The sequence below is a fragment of the Chelonoidis abingdonii genome, chromosome 19 (assembly GCF_003597395.2).
Source record: "Chelonoidis abingdonii isolate Lonesome George chromosome 19, CheloAbing_2.0, whole genome shotgun sequence".
In the NCBI taxonomy this organism is placed as follows: Eukaryota; Metazoa; Chordata; order Testudines; family Testudinidae; genus Chelonoidis; species Chelonoidis abingdonii.
Genome location: NC_133787.1, coordinates 6,194,548 through 6,217,980, shown reverse-complemented (window position 1 = coordinate 6,217,980; position 23,433 = coordinate 6,194,548). Strand labels below are relative to the sequence as shown.

The following is a 23,433-nucleotide window of genomic DNA, read 5'->3' as shown; positions in this document are numbered from 1 at the left end:
AAAGCCTTTTAAACTGCCTTACTAAAACTTCTGGCCCCTTAACTTTCAGCCTCTTGTGTCATCATTTTACTAATTTTCCAGCCACCATAGGCCACATCTGCACTGGGGAAAATTATGCACGTTTCCCACATTGCTTGAACCAGTCTGTCTGCACTAAATGTTAGCAATTTAGGGAGTCGTAGTGTAAATGACCACCCACGGAGACAGGATGAAAGACTGTGGGTATAATCTACACAGCAAAGAAAAGCCCACAGGGGTCAGCTGCAGGGCTGCTTCATTACTGTGTAGAATTCTAGGCTTGGGCTGACCTCTGGGATCCTCCCACCCTGCAGGGTCCTGGAGCCAGGGCTCCAGCAACAAAACAGCCCCACAGCCTGAGCCCCATGAGCCTGCGTCTGCTGGTCCAGCCCAGCTGTGGGGTTTTCTATGAGCGTACGCATACCTGGACAGGCAAACATATATCTCCCAGGGAGGGAGAGGGAAATGGAGAGAAAGGAGACAGAGAGATGGGCTGATTATTAGTGCGAGAGCAAAGATGAAAGAGGAGAGGGGGCTAAATCGGATTTGGAGATGTAGAGTCGATGGAAAGGAGTGAAGATTGGGAGTAGGCTGGAAGGGAAGATGTGAGAGGAGAAGAGAACAGAGAAGATTGACAAAAGGGGACACAGAAAGAAGGAGGGAATGTGAGAGGAATGGAAGGAAGGAAATGGGATTAATTCAGAGTGGAGCAGATCAGCTATTACCTCCCCCATGGCCCCTTCTACTTCCCCAGGAGACATGCAGGCAAGCATTCCCTCATCAGAGGCTACTTCAGAGCAGCTGTTGGGCAGCCCTGTTGTCTCATTCCCTGGCATGTCTGCCAGCTCCTTGGCCCACACGGTGCCAGACAGCATTGGGCAAAGCGAAACTCACGCTGCAAGCCAGAGTTTCTGAGCAGCAGCTGCACAGGGGCTCCAGTCACTTTGCTCTCCCGTGGTGATCAATACCCTGCTTTCTGGTGTGGTTAGACAATGAAACTGCTCTAAAAATGAACAAGCAGGGCTGTGCAGCCTGGAAGTGGAGGTAGCATACAGGCAGTAAGCACCCACTCTGGCCTTCAAGTTAACAGTGCTGGCCCATTGATGTAGCTGGGCTGGTGAAAAGGAGGCATGTGGCATTGTTAACACCTTCTGTTTGCATCTGAAGCTGTGAAGACCACTCCTTCTAGCACTGCATACTACCAGCCCCTGGCACATTGTTTGCACGACAGCTGTGACAGCTAGGGCTCCTAAACTAAGCTTGATCTGTGTGTGCATTGGAAACCTCCAGCTTCAGTTCCCACAGCAGCGGAGTGCTTCAGATCTTTTTCAAATTGGGAACAGAACCACAAGAGCTGTGCAGTTGACCACACAAGCAAGAACAGGAGCTGCTGAGCTGTCTGTCGCTGAAGTCACTAAGGGATGGCCAAGAACATGTCTCATGACTTCCCTACTCTTGAGTTTTCTCTCTGGCCTAACCAAACTCTGTTACTCTTCCCTTTATTCCCCCTTATCTTTATGCTGGATCCCTGTTAACACACTGCAGCCACAGCACAATTGGCTCAGACAGAAACCAGCACCTCAGTGCTGGGGTTAAAAACCCAAAGACTTGGTTCCCATGATCGCAGGCAGCTGTCATGCCTGGAGGAGTAACAGCAGGTCCATGCTGGCTGCCAGAGGGCTGACGGGCTCTGTGCAGGGTGGAGCACTTAGGGGCTGGCGATCAGGCTTTGGAAAGCTAGCGGCTGCATCCCAACAGCAGGGAATTCTCAGAGGTTTAAAATTCTGACTCAAGGGAGGTTTTTTCATTAATTTCACTGATGCCAAGATTTCATCCGGAGAGTCTAATTTCACTTTCAGTGGCTTTCCCCCAGTTAATTCAGCTGATTCCAAGGGAGTTTTGACTGATTTACACTTGCATATGCTAGATCAGAATCACCCCCAGACGTTCATAAAAACAGTAAAGAAAAATACAAATATGGTCTTGCCACAGAGCTTTATACTAGCTCAGCAGCAGCACCTGGAAAGGAGTAACCTTGGAAGCATGGCCTGGTATCCTGGGAAAGGAGCAGGTAACAAGGACACTCCAGCTTTCCCATGCAGGCAGGAGTAGGGGAAGGAATGAGTTGACATTTGAGGGGTGGGGAGAGTTTTGACCAGACTGTTCAATTCTGGAAGCAGACAATGGAACATGGCACTAGAGATTGTGCAGACAAGCTAGTGTTGTGGGCAGGGCCTGTCTCTGTACCTGGCACAGCAGGGCCCGGATTCCTGATTGGGGCTGTTAGGATTACTGCAATATAAATAATGAACAAGAGCATCACTTCCTTTGCGGGGGCCACGAACCCCAGCCCACACACTGAGCTGAGTTGTATGTTTCTCCTCTGGTGTCCTGTTTCTCACTGTTCTTTCTCTCCTCCCCACCCCTGCACTCACCCCCATGTGGGTGACACACAGAGTGTTGCATATTTCAGTGTGTTAGAATGTAAATGAGCCTTTGTTGGCTGATTTTATTATCTGAGAGCAGTAGCATGGGAAAGGCGGATATACAAGTGCAAAGAACGTGCTGTGAAATCCTCCAGCGTTGGAGAAGCAGTAGAGGAGAGGAAGAAATCATAACCCCCAAAAGGGCAAACAGACTCCCCCTGCACTCACAAGCGATTGACCAGCTAGTCCTGCTGGAAAGTTTGGTTAGTTGCTTTAGTGCCGTGAAGGTGCTGGGTTGACAACCCTTGAGACTGGAATCGTCCCTTGTAGCCACCGAACAGGTACAACAGGGGCGGTAGCAAGCTTTCCTAACACTTTCCCCCCAGTCTCCATGGCTTCGCTGCTGAGAGATCCTCCAAGGAAACACCACTTATGGGAAAACAGGAATCACCATCCTGGGTCAGATCAGTGATTCAACAAGGAAACTAAGAGCAGACCAGTTGAGAAGCCAGTCCACTATCTTGTCTCTGGATATGTCTGCCCTGCAATAAGCTGAATGCAGCTCCTATAACAGAGGTGGGCAAACTACGGCCCACAGGCCACATCCGGCCTGCGGGACCCTCCTGTCCGGCCCTTGAGCTCCTGGCCCGGGAGGCTACCCCCGGCCCTTCCCCCACTGTCCACTACCCCCCACAGCCTCAGCTCGCTCCACCACCCGCACAATGCGCTGGGTGGCAGGTCTGCGAGCTCCTGGGGCAGTGCAGCTGCAAAGCCTAGCCTGACCCCGTGCTCTGTGCTGCACGGTGGCGACAGCGTGGCTGGCTCCAGCCAGGCAGCGTGATTATAGTGCCGCCAGCCATCAGTGCTCCAGGCAGCACGGTAAGGGGGCAGGGAGCAGGGGGGGGATAGATAGAGGACAGGGGAGTTTGGGGTGGTGGTTGGGGGGCAGGAGTGTGGATAGGGGTCGGGGTGGTCAGAGGGCGGGGAACAGAGGGGGTTGGATGGGGCAGAGGTCCCGGGCCTGGGCAGTCAGGAATGAGAGGGGGGGTTGGATGGGGTGTCAGGAGGCAGTAAGGGGCAAGGGTTCTGGGGGTGGTCAGGGAGAAGGGGTGTTGGATGGGGCAGGGCAGTCAGGAATGAGAGGGGGAGTTGGCTGGGCCGGCAGGGAGCAGTCAGGGGCAGGGGTTCCCCGGGGCAGTCAGGGGACAGGAGAAGGGGTGGTTGGATGGAGCAGGGGTCCTAGGGTGTGTGTGTGTCAGGAATGAGAGGAGGCGTTGGATAGGGCAGCAAGGGGCAGTCAGGGGCAGGGGTTCCCCGGGGCAGTCAGGGGACAGGAGAAGGGGTGGTTGGATGGAGCAGGGGTCCTAGGGTGTGTGTGTGTCAGGAATGAGAGGAGGCGTTGGATAGGGCAGCAAGGGGCAGTCAGGGGCAGGGGTTCCAGGGGTGGTCAGGGGACCAGGGGGGAGATGGATGGGGCAGGGGTCCCGGGGAGGGGCTGTCAGGGAACAAGGGGGGGTTGGATGGGGCAGGAGTCCCAGGGAGGGGGCCCTAACCAGCCCTCTATACAATTTCCAAAACCCGATGTGGCCCTCAGGCCAAAAAGTTTGCCTGCCCCTGTCCTATAGGCAAACTCTCATATGCACACTAGCATGGCTAAAAATAGCAGTGTAGATGCAGTAGCGTGGGCTGTACAAGCACAGCGGGGACCCTGGTTTCCTACTCACATTGCTGAAACCCACTCTTCTATTTTTAGCCACGATAGCGTGAGTATATCTGCTGGAGCAGCCTCACTGCTTTGATTTCATGATAGACTTATCCTCTGGCAACGGCCAGTCCCACTTGCTTCAGAGGAAGGAGCCTAAACCCGGTATTGGAATATTGTGGACTAGCCTGCACAGAGGGGCTGTTACTTTCAGTTGTAGCAGCGGGGTTTGCGATGTGGACACCTGTCCTTTAGGAGCTGGATCCAGACCAGTAGCTCTTTTCACACATGCTACTGAACAGCTGTCAGAACATTCTGTTCTTTCCTTGTGCTTGATTTCACTTTGTTATAATTTCAGCAGCGCTGCAAATCAAAATGAGAGGAAGGAAAAATAGGAGTGAGCCAGGAATCAGATGTAATGCAGTGAAATGGTTATAGGAAAAACAGCTGGGGCAGACATGCTGGCTGTAGAAGTAGGGGTTGAAGTAGAGCAGGGTTTCTCACCCCATGAGGCGTGACCCAAAATGGGGTCACTAGAATGTATCAAAACTTTGTGGGGCAGGCTGGGCTCAGTTCCCCACTGGATATTGTGACCTGGTGCATGGGGTCTTGGTGCCACTCTGGTTTGCCCCAGCCACCCCTCCATCATGATGACATGGGGACAGCTGGGCCAAATTGGAGTGAGTGGTGCTGCAACCTCAAGCACCAGGTCACAACTCCACTTCCACAAATTTGGCCCGGCCAGGTCAAACCTGAGCAGCTCTGTGACCCCAGGGGTCACAACACCCAGAGCAGGGAGCTAAGCCCAGCCAGCCCTGGGGGCTAAGAGCTGGGAGGGAGCACCTGGGGTCACATTCTCTGACAAATGCTTGCACTCCAGTGTACCCCCAGCCTGCAGGACCTCCCAGTGTACCTGTTCTGGCGTCCCGCACTGCTTCCCGCATCTCCCATTGCCCAGGAATGGTGAACCGCAGCCACTGGGAGCTGTGGGCAGCCATGTCTGTGGACGGTCAATGTAAACAAACTGTCTTGCGGCCCACCAACGGATTACTCTGACGGGCCACAGGTTGCCCACCACTGCCCTAGTGGCAGATGACAATAGAACAGTTGTATCCAGCCTTCTCCTACGGATAGAGTTACCATTCTTTCTTCTCTCTGGTACTCACAGGAACACAGTTCCTGGCATTTGCAGGTGTCCCACACCTAGTATGGTAGCTCAACTCAGCCCATGCCGATGCAGAAAGAACTGCAGGTTTTTCTGTCTGTTCCAGGCCCTGAGCTGTGAAAAATTCCTGCAGTTCTCTAGACAAACTCACTCTGCTGTTGTGTGCTTCTGTCCCTCAGGGTCAAAGTCTCTCACTGAGGAACATCAAGAGCTGGGAAAGCCACCCATGATGGATCGCCTCCTTCTGGCTCTGCTTTTCCTGTTGCAAGGTAATATTCTCCCTAGTTATTGTCTCACCTCTACGCTGGTCTATATGGCTTACAACAGGCGAAGTGGCAAGGATGTAGCACTATCAACCTTCTGCTCCACCACCAGTGCCAGGATAGTACCTGTTAGGAGGAAGCAGTGGTCCCAGTATGGGTGGAGTGAGGAGTGGGCAGGAGGCATAGAGGGACTTTCCCTCTAATTACGTTTCCTGAAAGACAGAGAGACCGTCATTGTGTTCTGAGGTGGAATTCCCCTCTCCTTCCAGGACAGGCGGGAGGCATGTAGATGAATCAGGGCAGGAACAAGACTGGATGGACATGGAGAATGCATTATTGCTATCTGTGTTCCTCTTGCCCTACAGCACACCTGGGAGCGATCAGCCACCCGGGTGAGGTTAGAGTCCATTCAGAGGAAGGAGGGGCCTGGCCTGAGCCTCAGGAGAGTTGGGTTCACGTGCTTGCTCTGCAAACACCTCCCTGGGTGACCATGGGCAGTCACTTAGTCTCTCTGGGCCTCACTTCCCCATCCATACCATGGGGATAACAGGCCTGCCCTGCCTCACCGGGGAGCGTGTAGCTAAAGGCATGAACGACTGGGTGGCATCGGACACTATGGTAGTGAGTTCTTACATGGCTCCCAAGATTTTCAGAGCAGGGGCTCTCTCTCTCTCTCATATATGTGCAGCACCTAGCACAATGGGGCCCCTGAGCCTGTGATCCATGCAATAAGTCGTAGATAGGTGTCGTGCAGGGTCACCGAGGTGAGTAACCTGGGGAACTCCTGGCACATGGAGCCCCTCCGGCTGAGCTACACCTTACAGTGCGGTTTTGTGTAACAGGGGTTGACGGAAGCAGCCACCACACAGAAGACTTCCGATTTTGTGGCGAAAGAAACCAAACAAAGAAAAGTTATATCACTTATCAGATGCGGCCAGAGAACAACATCATTACCATCGAGAACAGTGCTGAGATGCTGAAGATAAGTGCGCCATTCGAACCAAACCCTGTAAACTACCATTTACCGGACAAATTGGGGAACTACCGCTTGTGCCTCTACTGGTACCAAAGCGATAGGATTTTCAACCTCACGTATGGCAAAAACAACTACACACTGAGTACCAAGGCGCACCCTTCCTTCAACTTTTCAAACCCCAGCGCACCGCAGAATAGAAATGGGGTTCCTGTGCTTTCCAAAGTGTCCTATGCCTATGGCAGGGGCCTGCGAAACACTTCCCTCAGCAGTGCTGCTGTTTACTCCTTCTCTATCCATGGTACAGTTGAATCAACATATTAAATGGGTTAGAGAACTTGCAATGCTACCACTGCAGCTTCTGGGCATGTTCCATCTTGGAAGCTAAGTAGGGCTGGCTCTGTCTGCCCATGGATGGGAACGTTCTGGGAAAACCCCAGAGGCAGCTGAGGGACCATGAGGAGGTAGAGAAGGGCAGTTGGCTTCTCCACTAGTCACTAATTCCATCATTTTTCAAAAATGGCCACTAGTTTTGGGTTCCTCATTTTTGGGCACCCACATGCAGCACTCTGGGGTCAATTTCTCCATGATGTTGAAATCCCACCTCTCCCACTGATGAGAACTGGAGTTGTCGGTTCTCAGCACCTCTGGAAATCCAGCCCTAAGTTTCTCTATGTAAGCACACAAAATAAGTGACCACTTTTGAAGATGTGGCTGCAAAGCTCCTGCATTTCACCAGATAATCCCTCATCTAGTCACAATGTCCCACCTTTAATGGCCAGTTGTGCTGCCTTCAGCAGTGCCGGGGTCCTCAGGTCACAGCTGTATGGAGGTCTTATAGGGATCCATCATGACACCAGAAACACTCCCTTCTTTAGAACATCTGCACAGTTGGAAACCGCTGAGATCAGATGGAGCTCTGGCTGCTAGGACCTGCAGTCTCCATGGCTGCACATGGGTACTGGAGTGGCCTTGGCTGCATTCTAGTTAGAGACATGCAGAGTAAGAGATGGGAGAGCAGGAGCGCGCATGTTGGAGATTGCACCTTGAGATTCTCGGCCTGTGCAGATAGGAATGACATGAGTTTACACCTATGTTAGAGCTTCTGTAACCTAATGGCCTGCCAGACAGTGTGGCAAAGCAATTGTCAAAGTATCCATTACCAGCTATTACCCTCCGCTAGCCCATTCCTTACAGTTTGGTGCAGCCAGCTGGCTTTTCGGTAGCCCTCTGCAAAGTTCAGCAAGCCCATCTCCTGTGCAGCTGAAGCCCAGAGAGGAATGAGACAGGCAAGAAACTCACCACCATGGGCTGTCTCCCCTTTCATGCATCCTGGTGGATGCAAGAGGCTCAGGGATCACCTCATATGAATTCTTCCTTTTGCATGGCCAGCCCCAGGGGCTAGCTCAAAAGGCCAGGTTTGTAAAGGTACTTAGGCACCAGAAGATGCTGAGAGGGGCTTTTGAGGATCCCCTTAGGTGCCGAATAACTTTTAAAGTCTGGCCCCAAATGCCTTAAGCCGGACCCATGGTCTGCTTGGCCATTCAGACCTACCTAGGCATAACCATTGCAAACACCCAGCGTCTGGCTCACCACAAACTCATGCTGATGTAAATCAGGAGTGGGTCCACTGAATTCAGACCAGTCCTCATCAGACCCATGATTGCCAATCAGTAATGCAGTCGCCTGAGAACACAGTATAAAGCACTTGCTGCCGGGGGGAGGGATGCTACAGAAATCAGCATTGTCTCCTCTTCACAGAACTAATCACAGCATTCTCTTTTCTTTCCACATCGACTGCTGAAGACATCAGCAAGGTGCATGAGATTGAAGAAGCATTAAGGAATTTAGAAAACTACATGAAGAATCCCAATAAACCCACTGGAAGAAAGACCAGTGCCAGAGCACCATATGAGTGAGTACAGTTACACAAACCATGTCCATCTCCTCCTCTTCCAGATCAGGCGCTTGCCATCACTGTCTATACAACCTCACATGCCCGAGGAATGTGTCTGTGGGGAGCTCTGGTTTTCAGGCGAGGTCGGTCAGATGTAGAGCCTCCCAACCGCAGCAGCGGGTCCTCAAAACTCTCCTCCTGTCACTTGCTGATGGTACAGCCCCTGCTTTGAGGCTCTCTTCCCTCCTACCCGCTCTAGACCCACTCTCTGTTCCTTCTTCCCCAAAAGGGAACTTCTGCGTTTGGAATCAGACCTGAGACAGGCAATGGTTGAAGGGGAGTGCAAGACTTTTGGGACGAGTACAGTGCGTGCAACTGTTTTGAAGATAGGACCCAGCAAAGCCTCTCAGGATCTTCCCCTCATGTCTGAATTGGAGGTGAGTGCAGGTGTGCCAGGGGTCCAGGCTCTTTTTCCCATAATCACAGAGCCATGACCATAGAGTTCAAGGCCAGAAGGGACCACCAGATCATCTAGTCTGACCTCCTGTACAGTACAGGCCACCAACACCCGCACACTAAACCCAAGTATTCCAGCCTAAAGGAGACTATCCTATTGTGTGCCACAGGCAGAGAACAGCAGGGACCGAGATGCAGTAATACCTGGGGACAGCAGGGAAATGATGAAGTGAGATACACTCAAATGATCCTGGCAAGTGACCCACGCCCCATACTGCGGAGACAGGCAAAAAGCTCTCCAGGTCACTGCCCGTCTGAGCTGGGGGACAGCTCCTTCTCAACCCGCGATACGGCAACGATCAGTTAGACCCTGAGTATGTGAGCAAGAACCAACCAGCCAAGCACCCGAGAGAGAAAACACTCCGTGCCAGCTCAGCACACCGGCCACCCCCATTCAATGTCCCACTTCCATCTCTGAGGCTTCAGAGGAAGGAGACAAAAAAATTACCTGGGGGCAAGAGGAAACCCTCCCTTCTTGATGCCTGCCAGTGACCAGTTAAAGCCCTGAAGCATGAGGGCTTCAGCTTTATTTTACATAAGAACAGACAGCACAGATTCCATCCCAGCCATCCCTTCCCCCAAATCCAGGGGGTATCTGTTCCATACCGGTCTCTTACCTGAGAGTCATGCCCTGCTCCAGGGCTTCCCACAGGAGTTGATCTGCTTCTTGTGGCTCTTCCTGATGGCACCATACCCAGCTGGCCTGCTTGCTGGTTTCTATAATCGCCTCATCCCTAGCTGATCAGTCACAGGCCGGGTCCTGCTCCCCTTAATGGCCCAGCCATTCAGGGACAGATTGAAATTACCTGCAGGGCCTAAAGCAGAGTCTGTGCTAGGTGCCTCAAACAGGGACCCCAGACCAACCAGAGCATTTGCAGAACCTCTTGATGCACTTGGCATGTTTCCAGGTTGTGCCTTGTTCTCCGTGGAATCTTTCCAAGTCGTGGTCCTGGGTTGGTCTTCGCAGCATTACAGTTTGCAGTGTAGAGGGAGCCTGACTCCTTCCCATAACCAGGGTAACCTGGGAGGTGTCCGGTTACAGCGTGTAGTTAAAGGGATGCCCTCACCCCGAAAAATCAGACTTCTGTTCTTTGTATCGATTGCAAGGGAAATCTCCTCTTCGCTCTGGTTTTACTTTCTTCCCTTGCCTTGGGCAGCACTAGGTGGAGGCCCATGTTTCAACTAGTCGCACTTCCTGTCTCATGAGGGTAATCAGGGGAGCCCCCTGCCTTCACTCCCTAGGAGAGCTTGCTGACAGGCTGTGCCGTGGGCTCTGCCAGAGAGCGCACCCCTGCGAAGGAAGCCAGGAGAGAACCTCCCTTCCTTGAGACTCCTGCATGGGAGCCCGGTTCCGCCCTTCTGGTATGAGGCTGGGGAACAGCAGGAGGCAGGGTAGGCAGAGGACCCCGCTTTAGAGCCCAGGGAGGAGCATCGAAGTTGTGAGGCTTCATTTCAGTGCTGCTGCTGAAGGGAGGGAGCAGCAGGGAGCAGCCAACTCGGCTAAACGACTGGAACAGAAATGTTCTTACCTCAAGTTACCAGCGTCCCTTTAACACCCAGTCTGGTGCCGTCCACACTAGAAACCAGAGCAGTGTTGCACGTGGGTCCCTGGCCTGCGCTAGACATCAGTCAGATCCTCAGCTGGGGTAAATCAGTGTAGCTCTGTTGATGCTGATTTACCCCAGCGGATATTCTGGTGCGTGTGTAGCCAGAGCCCGAGGCTTCCCCTAGTGTCCTGAGCCTTGGCAGCCTTGCTGCGTATTCCAGCCACTCTTCTGAGGGCTCTGCTGGGCTTTGTTTTGCAGGTGGGCAGAGAGGTCCATGGGTTTGCAGTGAATCTGCCAAGGATCCTCTTTGCACAGGCGAAGGGCAGGGGGAGGAACGCTGAGAGCAGAGTGCTCCTGATGGATATCAACAGCCAGGCCCTTTTCCAGGTAATGACCAGGCCCAGGGATGGGAATGAATTTGGTGCGTGCGTGTAGAAAGCGAAGGGCTAATAGTGCTGGGCAGCGCTAGGCCAAGTTTGGTTGGGAGCAGCTGCTGCGAATGCCGATGATACAGGCTGTGCACAGCTCTGCCAGGGCAGCTCGAGAGCATCCCCGCTGCTGGTCCTGCTCCCTCGGTCTGCTGGTCAGTGTGAAATCTAACCTGCCGCGCAACCTCCTGCTCAGCCAGGTTTGGGCTGGCACCTAGCTCTGACCCCCAGATCACTGCACCCCCTGTTATGCTAGCCCTGGCCCCTGCCCAGCCCAGCCCTGCCAGTGCCCCTCCCTCAACTCACAGCACCCCCTGCTATGCCAGCCCTGCCCAGCTCTGTCAATGCCCCTCCCCTGACTCACAGTACTCCCTGCTATGCCAGCCCTGGCCCTTGCCCCGCTCTGCTAATGCCCCACCCCTGACTCTCCATACCTCCTGCTCTCCTAGCCCAGAGACTCCCTGAGCTGATGCTGCCTATCTGAACTGTACCCAGTAGCACAGTGTCCTGTGTGAACAGATTGAGTAGGATGAGACCCAACTGCTTCTTTTTGCTATGTGCCTTTAGCCAGGCTCTCAGCTCCCATTTCTAGAGGAGCCAGGCCAGCGTACTCACTGTGCCTCCCCTCTGGAAAATGCTTCAGACCCATCATAGACTCACACTAGGACAGTGCTAGGAGAGTCCCCAAATTCAGGTTCCGGCCAAAGCTCTGCTGTTTGTGATCTCCCTTTGTGCCTAGTGACTGGAGCTCAAACCGGTCCCTGGCTGGGCTCCAGAAGAAATGTCTCCACCCCAGTCACCTGGCAGGGTATTGTACAGCTAGGGGGGCAGTATGAAAGGTGGCACCTTACCCTGAAGTATCAGACTGCAGCTCCTCTCAGTGTCAGGACCCCGGGGTAGCTGAACCATTGGTGGTTGTGATCTGGCCTTTGCCACAGTAAATTTGAGGCCACCTGGTGTCCTGATGCCCTCTCCCAGATGTCTGTGCTGGCATCATCTGTGACAGTGGCGAGTCACAACCTGAGGAGAGACTGCGCCGGCTCCCGTAGCCTGTGTGCACAGACCCTTCTTGGGTCTGTATTGTCTGCTGAGGAAGGTGACAAGGAAGCTCTGAGTCTGAGATCTCCGGGGTTTATATAGCAACTTGGTGTCCAGCAGCTGTCATTCTCCCACGCTGGCATCACGGTCTTTCCATCTCTTTCAGGACCAGAACGGCAGCAGGGTGCTCGGTGAAAAGGTGATTGGCATCACCGTGGGGAACACCTCTGTATCAGGCCTCCAACAGGACGTGGTCCTCAAATTCTTTCATGACCAGCTACCGGTAAGTGTGAGAAACAGCCCCATTAAAATCAGTCTGCCCAGAGTGGGAGAGAGGGGGCAGAGGCTGGGACTCTACCAACTCAGCTTCTGCCTCAGCTCTGTTTCCCCATCCTCTCTAGGGGATGCCTTTCCAAAAAACGTAACTCAGGACAACTAGCCACTTCCAGGCGATCGCCTCCAGAGATAGTATCGGGGGTAGCCGTGTTAGTCTGTATCCACAAAAACGACAAGGAGTCCAGTAGCACCTTAAAGACTTACATTTATTTGGGCATAAGCTTTCATGGGTAAAAAACCCACTTCAGATGCATGGAGTGAAAATTACAGGTGCGGGCAGAGAGACGACACAACGGTGTCGTTGATCTTTCCCTGCCCTGATAGGCTGTTGCTGGGAGCAGCCTCCCTGTTGAAAAAGGAGGGAACAGGCTGGAGTGGTGGGGAGAGAATGATCTTTGTTTCCTGGCCCCTGTCACATGACAAGAGCCAGAGTTTCTTTTCTCCTCCTGCCCCATCTTTCCCTTGATCTGCCCCTCAGACAAACTCGCCTGCCCCGTGAATAACCCAGAGAGGCTTATGCATCACCACCCATGTTCTTGTCCTTTCAGAGGAACGTGACTCCACAGTGCGTGTTCTGGGACATGGACTCCAGCCGTGAGTATCTCAGAGAGAGCTGGCTGTTTTGCAGACCCGTGGGGCCTGGGTCTCCCCAGGACACTGACAGCTGTGCAGTGGGGGAGTGCAGTGCTACCCTCCCGATTTGACAGCACCTTATGCTGGCTTTGCACAGCTGTGAGGACTCAGGGTGTAGGGCAGGTGGGGACCAGACCCCTAGCCTAGCTGCCCAAGGAAGGGACTGAGCGTCAATAACTCTACAACCTGAAGCATGAGACTGGACTGTCCTTGGTATTTTAACTCTTGTAGAAACAAACTCTGGGCCATGTCCAGCTGCCTTTGGAGTGGCTGGAAAGACTCCCGTTTACTAGTGGGATTGGCCCAGCGCATGGTCAGTGGCTGGATACATCTATCCCTTTTCCGTCAGGAGACGCTGATCCGTTTTCACTCTGTCCTCCTCCAATCTGTGTCACTCACTCCATCTCCCTGTGATTTCTTCTTTGCAGCCTCAATGGGGATTGATTTGACAGACTCCCCTCATCTGTAAATCCTGCCATTCCTCTGATGCCAGGGATACAGTCCCTAGATCTCTGTGGATGGCTCGATCTCAGATGGTTTTCCCATGGATATCCCAAAGAATCTGTCCCAGGCCCTGCTCCCTGTGCAGATATGGAGGAGAGTGATTTTGGGTGCAAAGAGTTCCCAGTATAGCAGTGCTGCCATGTGATCTGTACAGGAGTCACTGGGCCCCATTGCAAAGCAGTCTCTCATTCTCACCTGCTTGCAGACACTGTTAGTCAAAGACTTTCTGTGAACATTGACTTGGGCTGAGTGTGTGAAATCTCCCACCTGCAACAGGAAACTGCTTTTCTCTTTGCAGACGGCCACGGCAGCTGGAAAAGTGATGGCTGTGCAACAGAGATGGGTAAAAACCAGACAGTTTGCCGTTGCAACCACCTCACCTATTTTGCTGTGCTGATGGTGGGTACCAGGTACCAGCTCCCACTCGAGCTCTCTGCATCCTCACTGCATGGTCTCCGCAGTGATGGGTAAAGCTCTCAGCTCTTGCCCAGCATGGCTCTAACAACTCCCCTGTCCTCTCCATTCTCAGATGTCCTCTCCAGAGATAGATTACATCCACAAGGAGTACCTGACGATCATCACCTACATTGGCTGCATTATCTCAGCTGTGGCTTCCCTCTTCACCATCTTCCTCTTCTGCTGCTCCAGGTACAGTACTATGGTTCGGGGCAGGGGATTAGCTAGCAGCCTGTAACTCGTGCTCATGCTGACCAGTTCACCAGCCCATGCAGGCAGCATCCCCCTCAGCTGCCATTACACACAGATTGGCCAAGATTTTCTAAAGGGACTAGTGATTCTGGGAGCCCAACGTGAGACACCTGAAAGGGGCCTGATATTCAGGAAGTGCTGAGCACCCACCCCTGGAAACCAGACCCCTTTATAGGGTCTCCAGATGGGCCCCCAGAACCACCTATCATTTTTAATAATCTTGACTGCCATCTTGGTCTTTAGCACTAATGCAGTGAGCGTGGCCATGCACAGATCTTTAGCAGTGTGTTAACAAGGGGCTGACGTAGACTAAAAGAGGCTTCCTTTGAGAAATTAGGCTGTACGCAATGGCCAAACCTGTCGCCTACACACATGGTTCAAAGGCCAGAAGAGATGTAGCTTCCCAGTGGAACAAGGAGACCAGGATCGCTCACCTGTTGTGGTTACCGGTGGCTCAACATGTTCACCCATCACGGCCATCAGCTGGCCATGCACATGTGGAGTAGGCACTGGGCTCACAGATCTCTTGTGTGTCTCTGGTTAGTGTGAGCAGCTTGAATCAAAGCACTGGGACCCCATTGTGGGGTTTTGTGGGTGCTGGGTCTGGGACTCCCAGACAGGAGCAGGAATGAAATCTCTTCCTCTCCCTTTCCCAGGAGGAAGCACAGAGATGGCACCGTAAACATCTACATTCACATGAACCTGCTGGGGGCCATCTTCCTGCTGGACGTGAGCTTCCTCATTACTGAGCACTTGGCCCTCATTGGCAGCGAGGCAGCCTGCAAAGCGGGGGGCATGTTCCTGCACCTCTCTCTGCTGGGCTGCCTGACCTGGATGGGCATTGAGGGCTACAATCTGTACAGGCTGGTGGTGGAGGTCTTCAACACCTACGTGGAGCACTTCATGCTCAAGCTCTGCCTGGTGGGCTGGGGTGAGTACGAAAGGAGGCCGAGATGGCCCTGAGAATGCCAGGCCTCTTTGCCCCTAAAAGACTTCCCTCTTGCAAGGATAAGAGGATGATTTGCTCACCGTCCTTAAGTACCTACATGTGGAAGAGACATCTGAGGGCGGAGGCTGTTTCATCTAGCAGGCAAAGGCATAAGACAAACCAATGTCTGGAAACTAAAGCTAGAGAAATTCAGGCTAGAGATCAGTCCCCTCACTGTTCAAAATTGTGCCTAAAGCATTGGCAACTATGGTGTCTCCATCACTAAGGCTTTAAGTCAACACTAGCTGTCTCTGTAAAAATATATATATACACACATACACACACACACACACACACACTCTTGCTCAAACACCAGCTATGGGCAGGAGGCACTGGGTGAACTTCTCTGGCCTGTGCTGTGCAGCAGGTCACGCTAGATGATCACAGTGGTCCCTTCTGGCCTTAACACCCATAAAACTATGAGCAGTGTGGACACGAGGACCCAAAGCTGTGCCGAACTATCCCTGTTCAATGCATTGTCCTCAGTCCACTGCTAGGGCGACAAAGGGTATGAGAGAACAACACGGTCAATCCCTTAGGAGTAGGAAGGATGGGCTCCTTTTTCAGGGACCTGCAAAGACAGGAACTGGGGCTGGGAAACTACCTAATGCTGTTCTCTGCATCCAGGGCTTCCCATCTTTATCGTGAGTGTGATCTTCCTAGCGAATCAGGCAAATTATGGACTATTTCACATAGAAGTATTTGAATCCCTTGAGAAATCCACCAGTGCAACCATGTGAGTAATTGGAATGGCATCACCATGTTCCTGGTTATACCATCTCTAGCAGTGTCTCCTCCCGTGAGTCAATTACACAGAGTGTGCACCCTGGATCATACCAACAGATTACATCCCCTCTGCTGGGGGGGTTCCCTGAAACCTTTTCTTCCTCCTGCCTCTCAATCCATCCAGATCCCCAGCTGGAGTAAATCAGCAAAGCTCTTGTGATTTCAGTGGAGCTGCACTGCCTTACATCAGCTGAGAGACCGGCTCCCATGTTCAACTCTGGGCTGGCGGCCGAATGTGCCAGGGGGTTCCCTCAAGCTCTATCAAATCAGACCTTCAGCCCCTCTTAACCCAGAGGATTACGGACCTGAACTATCTGCCTTTCTCTTCCCTCCAGATGCTGGATCACAGCCCCCCTGATCCATAACATAGTGAACCTGGGCTTCTTCAGCCTGGTGTTCCTCTTCAACACAGCCATGCTGGGAGCCATGGTGCGGGAGATCCTCAGGCAGAGAAACAGAGGACACGAGCTTAAGCATGCCCTGGTGCTCCTGGGGCTGAGCCTCGTGCTGGGCATCCCCTGGGCACTGGCGTTCTTCTCCTTTTCCTCCGGATCGTTCCGGCTCATCATCATCTACCTCTTCACCATCATCAACACTTTGCAAGGTGAGTGCACAGTGCTGGGTGCACTCTCCCCATCTCGCCCTCTCCCGGCAACATGGGACCTGGCATACATGCTGTCACCCCGGAGCGAGTTTCGGGGGTAAATGGCAAAGGAATCTGGAGTCTCTCCAAGGAGCAGCTGATTAGGCTCTGACACAATCCTGTGCCCTATTCCTCATAGTAGGGGGAGAGGCTTTCCTCCGTACTAGAGCGTGCCTCGCTGTAGCTACAGGTCTCTCCTGCAGGGCCCTGGGATTTTCCTGTGCAATAGCATGCAATGGCCACACGAGGGTGCCACCAGCTAAGGCTCGAGACAGTGCTCTGCTACGTTAGTACAGTGATGGATCCGAGACCCTGTTAGCTTAGTTCATCTGACCTATAGTTTGTTTCTTTAAAGTGGCAGTAGTGATGGGATGAGCTTGCAGGGTGCCAGCCTCCCCCTGCATTCAGCTGACCCATTGTCCTGCTCTCTGCATTACCCCTGCCCAGTGAGGACTCTCCCGTTTCTCCCTTCTCTCACAGGCTTCCTCATCTTCCTCTGGTACTGGACAATGGTGCTGCAGGTCAGAAAGTTGAAGTCCTACCCCTCACTGAACAACTCTGACAGTACCAGGTTGCCAGTCAGCACCAGCCGCACAAACGCAGACTGAATCGCCCGCTTTCTCTGGTCACAGCTGGGACTGTCTTTTCCCTGTGAGTCAAGAACCAGGGATCGCAGTCCCAGAGGGGAGGTGGGGGCATCATGTTTGTTTGATGTTCCTGCCTTGCTACATGCAGCCATGTATAATCACAAGGAATGTTGAGAAATTCACACACACTCCCAGACACTCTGAAGTGGGATCGACTGTGGGGGAGGGATAGCTCAGTGGTTTGAGCATAGGCCTGCTAAACCCAGGTTGTGAGTTCAATCCTTGAGGGGACCATTTAGGGATCTGGGGCAAAAATCTGTCTGGGGATTGGTCCTGCTTTGAGCAGGGGGTTGGATTAGATGACCTCCTGAGGTCCCTTCCAACTCTGATATTCTGTGATCAGCTAAGAGCACAGCAGCAGCTTGGTTTCTCTCTGCACTTTCCCTTCCAGATCTCTCCAGTCCAGCCCTGCCTGGTTCCCAGCTGCATTAAACACCATTCTTGTAGCACAGGTACACAGCTGGGCTCCCAGGTAGATCACCCCTTCAGTATAAACATCACTGGAAAAGACAGAAGGTGTTATAAGCCCAGAGGGGCTGCGGCCTTCTCTGATGGGATCAGGGACCTAGTCTGTTTCATGCTCTTTTTACAGCTCTTTCCACATCACAGCCTAGAAGAAGGGTAGGGGAGAGCCTGGTATCCACCTCTCCCAGGGCTCCAGTCACATCAGGCAGCTGCCAAGTGAAATCACAAGTGCAGAGGAGAGATTGGGCAACTGTAAAGGTTTCATTTTCTTCAGAATGCAGCACAGGCCCATGAGCAGCTGTGGCAGGTCCAGACTGGACCAGGCAAAGAGATCCAGGCAAACACTGGAGTAGGCACGTGTGGGTTATGTGCACATTAGGTAACAAGGACTGGGGCGTGCTGTCACCCCTCCTGCCCAAGGTGTGCTTCTGGGGGAGAGTGAGGCCGTGGGGCTGTAGCAGACACCCTCGGGGTAGAGGTGCAACTCAGCACTATGTCTCCCATTCATCAGACTTGCATGCTGCTCTGCCGGAGCTTCCCCACCAGCTACCCAGGACTGGGCCTGGAATATCAGGCCAGCCAGGACAGAGTTGATGCTAGAGAGTTGAGGGATGCTCCAGAGGCCATGGCAGAGCTGGAGATTGCTGATCCCATTCCTGAAGGTGGGTTGTCCTCCTGTTGCCCTGTAATTTGGTGATGTCCTTGGGTTCTTCACGTGGGCCTAGAATCCCAGCTTGCTTCAATGATTATGAAAGCCTCTTTATCAGCAGTTGGCCAGGAACTTTCACCCTTCTCTTGCACATCTGGCTTTCACTTACCCAGGCTTGGGTCACTTCTGATTTGGTCTAATCTAATGTGGTCTTTTCGGGCCTATACTTGTGGTCCACTCAGAAGCTACAGCTGGTGGAAGATGTTTTGATAGATCAGTAAATATTAAACCCATACTTACATAGATTCAGCAACTGCTTCTTTGCTTCCGAGTGCAATTCAAGGTGTTCACTTTAAATCCCATAAGGTCGGGGTCCCAGCTACCTGAGTGGGACCCACATGATCCAGTGTGTGGCTGTTGAGATCATCTAGGGCACTGGATCTAGCCGTCCTAAAGAAAAGATAATCCCAGAACTGGTTACAGTCCATCACTGACTGAGGAGCTTCTACTCTGGAATTGACTCCCCACAAGGGGTCCAAGAGAGCCCACGTTTGCTAGGGCTCACCTCCTCTCACACTGATGTAATTCATGGGCTTTCAGTGGCATTAAAACAAGGGTAAGGAGCCCAATTCTGATTGCAAGTCAATGGGACTGGGCATCTCAGCCCAGCTGTGTTGTAGGAAATCTCCCTCGTGTGTAGGTCGCAATGCAGGGTCACTTCCCCAAGGGGTGTGGGGGGGGGTCACGTCTGATTTCTGCTTATTAAAGTGTTCCCACTCCACTGCAGTCTGTCACTGGGACTTCATTCTCTACTTGATCCCTGTTGTATTTTTAGGGAGAGATTTTCAAAGGTACACAAGGCAGGTAGGTACTGAAAGGCAATGGGAATCAGGACCCAAGTTGTCAAAGAGATTTAGGCACCTAACACCCAAAGATTTCTATGGGGCACCCCTGTACCTTTGAGGATCAAGGCCTAGGTGCCTGGCAGCTGTATGTGCCTTTAGAGATTTCCCCTGTATGTGCTGTGTAATCCCATCACGCACAACAGAACTGCCCCAAACTCTTCCAGTTCCCACAGCATGGCATGGTACCAATGGGCTCCTTCTTCCTGGCGTTCCAGTCCTTGAACTAAGCTTCACAACACTCCGGGGAGACACGCTCGCACAAGAAGCTGGGGAAACTCAGGGGTAAAGCAACTTGTCTGTGGTAACATAGCTTTTACCTTCCCATCCCATGTCTTGGCCACAAGGTCGGTCTTCCTCTGAAGTGTCAGAGCCGCCTCTCAATCAGCTTTACGCAGCAGTTCGAGAGACATTACTTGCCCATCTGTAAATGCCAGGTATAAAATACTGAGACCATCACGACGAACATGCTTCAGCATGGAAAAGGCCACGGGGTTCTCACTGAAAAAGAGGAACATACCACAGTGGAATAAAATGCCCTCCGGGGTGGCGGGATGCGTTATAAACTTTCATATTGACATTTCTTTGGAGAGACTTGCTCAAGAGCAATCCCCATGAGTGGGTCTAGCTACGTAGCAATAAAGACGTCTGCCCTCCCTGCCAGCACCGACGTGTAGGAGGAAGGATGCATAATGGGTGTATCTGGCCTGTGCTTGGGCTCTTTTCATTCAATTCAATAAATTATGCAGGTGACCCCAGACTAGTGCCAATAGGATCCTTAGGCCCCAGTCTGCAGCATCACAAACGGCAGCAAAAAGTCACGTCCAAAAAAGTTTACATGATTTTGAATCTGCCTCCCACTGGAGAGACTCATTATGCACAGTCCCATGCGCAGGCCTCTGTGCAGATGAAAGACACACATGCATGTGTGTGTGTGTTAATAGCCAGTGCCTAGTGGGGACATGCAGAAGGCTGCCATCCCATAAGAAATGATACATTACATTGCAGAGAGGTAGTGTGGCCAAGCGTCTAGTGTGCTGGGACTCGGAGCTAGATTTGAGTCCCAGCTCTGCTGCTAAATGACCTTAGGCAAGTCACCCCTGTGCCTTAGTTTCCCCAGCTGTAACATGGGGACAATGATGCCGACCTCCTTTGTCATCCATGGATGAGAAGTGCGAGGTAAAATTATTGTTAGTGTGTGAGAAATTGAGAGTGATCGTGTCCTTATGCACATACACACAAGGGCAGAGTTAAGGTGGTCCCTGCAGGCCTGCCATTACCATTTCCCAGCATCTGCGTGCTGAGCCCTGAAACTGTCGTGCTCTCTTAATATTATTTCTGGTGAGCATTTAGCAGAGGCTCCATTGTGAACACTAGCCCAGAACACTAGCCCAGGGGGGAGGGGTCCTTCGCTGTTACAATCATTGCCTTCTTGTGCCAGTCTCCCAGGTACCACCTCAGCTCATGCCCAAGGCTCATTAGTAGGATTCCCAGCGGATCTCATGCCAGTCCCAGTACCAAGTGATTGTTAATTCATTTATTAGCTTCACACACAACTGGCTTCGGAGGCTGAATTACAGCCCTGTGATTCCCTGTGGAAAAACTGAACTCGGTAAAGGCACGGATCATGCACAAGCCAATTACTAGTCTATACTGGTAGTGCTGAGGAGCCCTCATTATGGGCCCGGACCATGCAGCAAACACCGAACAGGAGATCCTGCCCCACAGAGCTTACACGCTACGCTGAAGGTTGCACACCCAGCTGCCTTTACTCACTTATTTCACACAGGATTATGTTGCTTTGGCTGGTGTGGAATGAGCCTCAGTAGGTTCCAGCACATTGTCCCATAGCTGCCTGGGCTCTGCCAGTGCTCACCGGAGCTTCTGCAGTCCCGTGAAGCACCATCACTGAGATGACACCCAGGGAGCAGAGCTGTTGTGCAAGGGTCATTTTTTCCCATTGCTAAGTTTGTTTAGGGTTCTGGGTGCCAAAAAACTTTGCGCTTACTCACACAAGGGGGTATTTGTACGCGTGCACTCATAGGGTCCTGGCATGGGCAAAAGAGTGGTAAGAGGAGCAGCTCCTCCATCTGATTTACACTGGCAGGCGGTCAGCCCTATGGTGAATTACACGGTACAGAACCCTGGAGAGCCATGATACAAAAGGAGGAAGGTGCACATTTGTGTGGGTGTCTGCACTGCACATTCAGAATGTGCCGCTAACAACCACCAACACTGAAGGGAAAGAGTTCCCAGCCCTTGGTGTGGGGAGAGCTGCAGTGCAAAATGTGCGCACACACACACTAGCTTTCAACTTCATTCAGAGCAAACAGGAAGAATGGTCTATGCAAACCTGGCTCTGGGTGCTAGCGAGAGCTCTGTTGCTCAACCATTCTTGAGCAGTGAGGCAGGACTATGACTGCTGACAGTGTTGTTATGAAGGCGTGGGGCCATTGGCTGTCAAAGACATATGGAGGGGCTTTTCCTGGAGGGAGACGTAAGTATCCAAGCTACACAGAGAAGCGACAACACAGCAAGTTTCAAACTCAGTGGGAAAAATTCTTTTAGCCTAAAAAGAGTTGTCTCATTCATGGCGGTGGGTCAAATTATTTGCATGCCAGTGTGTGTGGAATCTCTGATTGATCAATATGCCCTTCCCCAGAGAGCTGCACCCCCTTCCAGCATGGTGCAAGGCAGCAGCCTGTTTCCTTATCTGCTGCTCTCTCCATTCTCCAAAATTTTTCTGGCGTGCTGTGACTTAGGCTCCCAGCTCAGTCACCTATGGATCCAGCCCTTCCAGGCCCTTGGTTCAAAACAAGTCTTGAGCAACATACCCATAAACTCTTCCCTTTCCTCCAGGGAGATCTGCTAGAGACCCACCCCTGGACTTACCACCTTGCTCTTTCACAGGAAGCCCTCTACACACCTGCTCTCTTTGCCTGTCCCCCTTGCAACTGGGCAGGGTTCTTCCTTTTAAGCCTCTCCCTGAAAGCCTGTTTCCAGCTCCAGGTGCCTGCCTTTGGGCTAATTGGGCCCTCAGTATAGCCTATTAACCCCCTCCTGGTTTACACAGAAGCTTATAGGCCCCATTATGCTACATCTCTTGAATCTTGTTAGCAGCCTAAGCACTGAACCATAGTTCCTCTCCAAAATCTAGCCTCATGTTTATTCCTAACCCCTCCCTGATGCCAGGGCCGCATGGGGGGGGGGGCAAGTGGGGCAATTTGCCCCATCCCTGGGCCCCACAGGGGCCCCCACAAGAATATAGTATTTTGTAGTATTGCAACTTTTTTATGGAAGGGGCCCCTGAAATTGCTTTGCCCCAGGCCCCCTGAATCCTCTGGGCGGGCCTGCCAGATGCTCCAGGGATGGGAAAGAGAGAACAGACTCCAGTCCCCAGAGTTCATTTGCCCATGCTGCTCAAGGAATGGAAGCCCACTGAGCATTTCCCCGGCTTTTGATTCTGAATCCACTTCCAGTGGCCCATGAGCAGTCAACTAGGCCAGGGGCTTCGCTCAGCTGACAAGGGGTTCGGGGCCTGACGTCATTACACTGTGGTGTGGAGGAACTGGGAACTTGGAACTGACAGCCCATGCAGTGTTGCCAACTCTCATGGTGTTACGGCAAGTGTCAAGCTATTTGAGGTTTTTCTTAAAGCCCCAGCTCCTGGGGGCATGTGATTAGGTGAGACTCTCAGCTTTCAATTTTTATTTTTGTAAAAGTTCCTTTCTCATGCTCGGGGTTGGGGGAAAGAGCTTGTAAATGTGCCCCGTCATGACTGGGACACCCAAACACATAGAAAAGGACCCTAAATTTATTACTTTTCTTCGATTCTCATGAGTTTTAAGCCAACCCTATGATTTGGGGGAACTGACTCTTGATTTCTGACGGACTGGAGATGATGATACTGCTTTTACGCAGGGCTGTTGGAAAGGTACCTACATTCAGGACTCACATATGGTCTTTCCTGCAAGAAGCCACGAGCACTGGCAAGGAAAAGTCAAACCTATCACTTTCCTGGGCCAGGGGGCATAGGGATATCATAGAGGTGACAGTATCTAGGTGCTTGCTGGGCTGGAATGCAAGGGACACATCTTCCCTAGGCGCTTCTAGCCCTCTGACCCACTGAGCAGCATTGACCTTAGACCCAAAGCAGAGGGCACATTTATAGCCAGACACTTAGAAGAGAGGAGATCTAG

General features: G+C 52.3%; 1 protein-coding gene across 3 annotated transcripts in view; it reads left to right on the top strand.

Moving 5' to 3' along the window:
* ADGRG1 (adhesion G protein-coupled receptor G1) overlaps positions 1 to 18,637 on the top strand; it is a 35,396-nt gene extending 16,759 nt beyond the window's left edge. For all 3 annotated transcript variants that reach the window (XM_032784747.2, XM_032784757.2, XM_032784739.2), the window contains exons 2-14: positions 5,491 to 5,580; positions 6,417 to 6,848; positions 8,354 to 8,462; positions 8,734 to 8,881; positions 10,766 to 10,894; positions 12,140 to 12,256; positions 12,858 to 12,903; positions 13,745 to 13,845; positions 13,976 to 14,094; positions 14,811 to 15,085; positions 15,770 to 15,878; positions 16,264 to 16,532; positions 17,052 to 18,637. In XM_032784747.2, coding sequence (XP_032640638.1) covers positions 5,538 to 5,580; positions 6,417 to 6,848; positions 8,354 to 8,462; positions 8,734 to 8,881; positions 10,766 to 10,894; positions 12,140 to 12,256; positions 12,858 to 12,903; positions 13,745 to 13,845; positions 13,976 to 14,094; positions 14,811 to 15,085; positions 15,770 to 15,878; positions 16,264 to 16,532; positions 17,052 to 17,179 — 2,025 coding nt within the window. In that variant the 5' untranslated portion in view covers positions 5,491 to 5,537 and the 3' untranslated portion in view covers positions 17,180 to 18,637. The remainder of the gene's footprint in view (positions 1 to 5,490; positions 5,581 to 6,416; positions 6,849 to 8,353; positions 8,463 to 8,733; positions 8,882 to 10,765; positions 10,895 to 12,139; positions 12,257 to 12,857; positions 12,904 to 13,744; positions 13,846 to 13,975; positions 14,095 to 14,810; positions 15,086 to 15,769; positions 15,879 to 16,263; positions 16,533 to 17,051) is intronic.
* Positions 18,638 to 23,433: the final 4,796 nt, after the last annotated feature.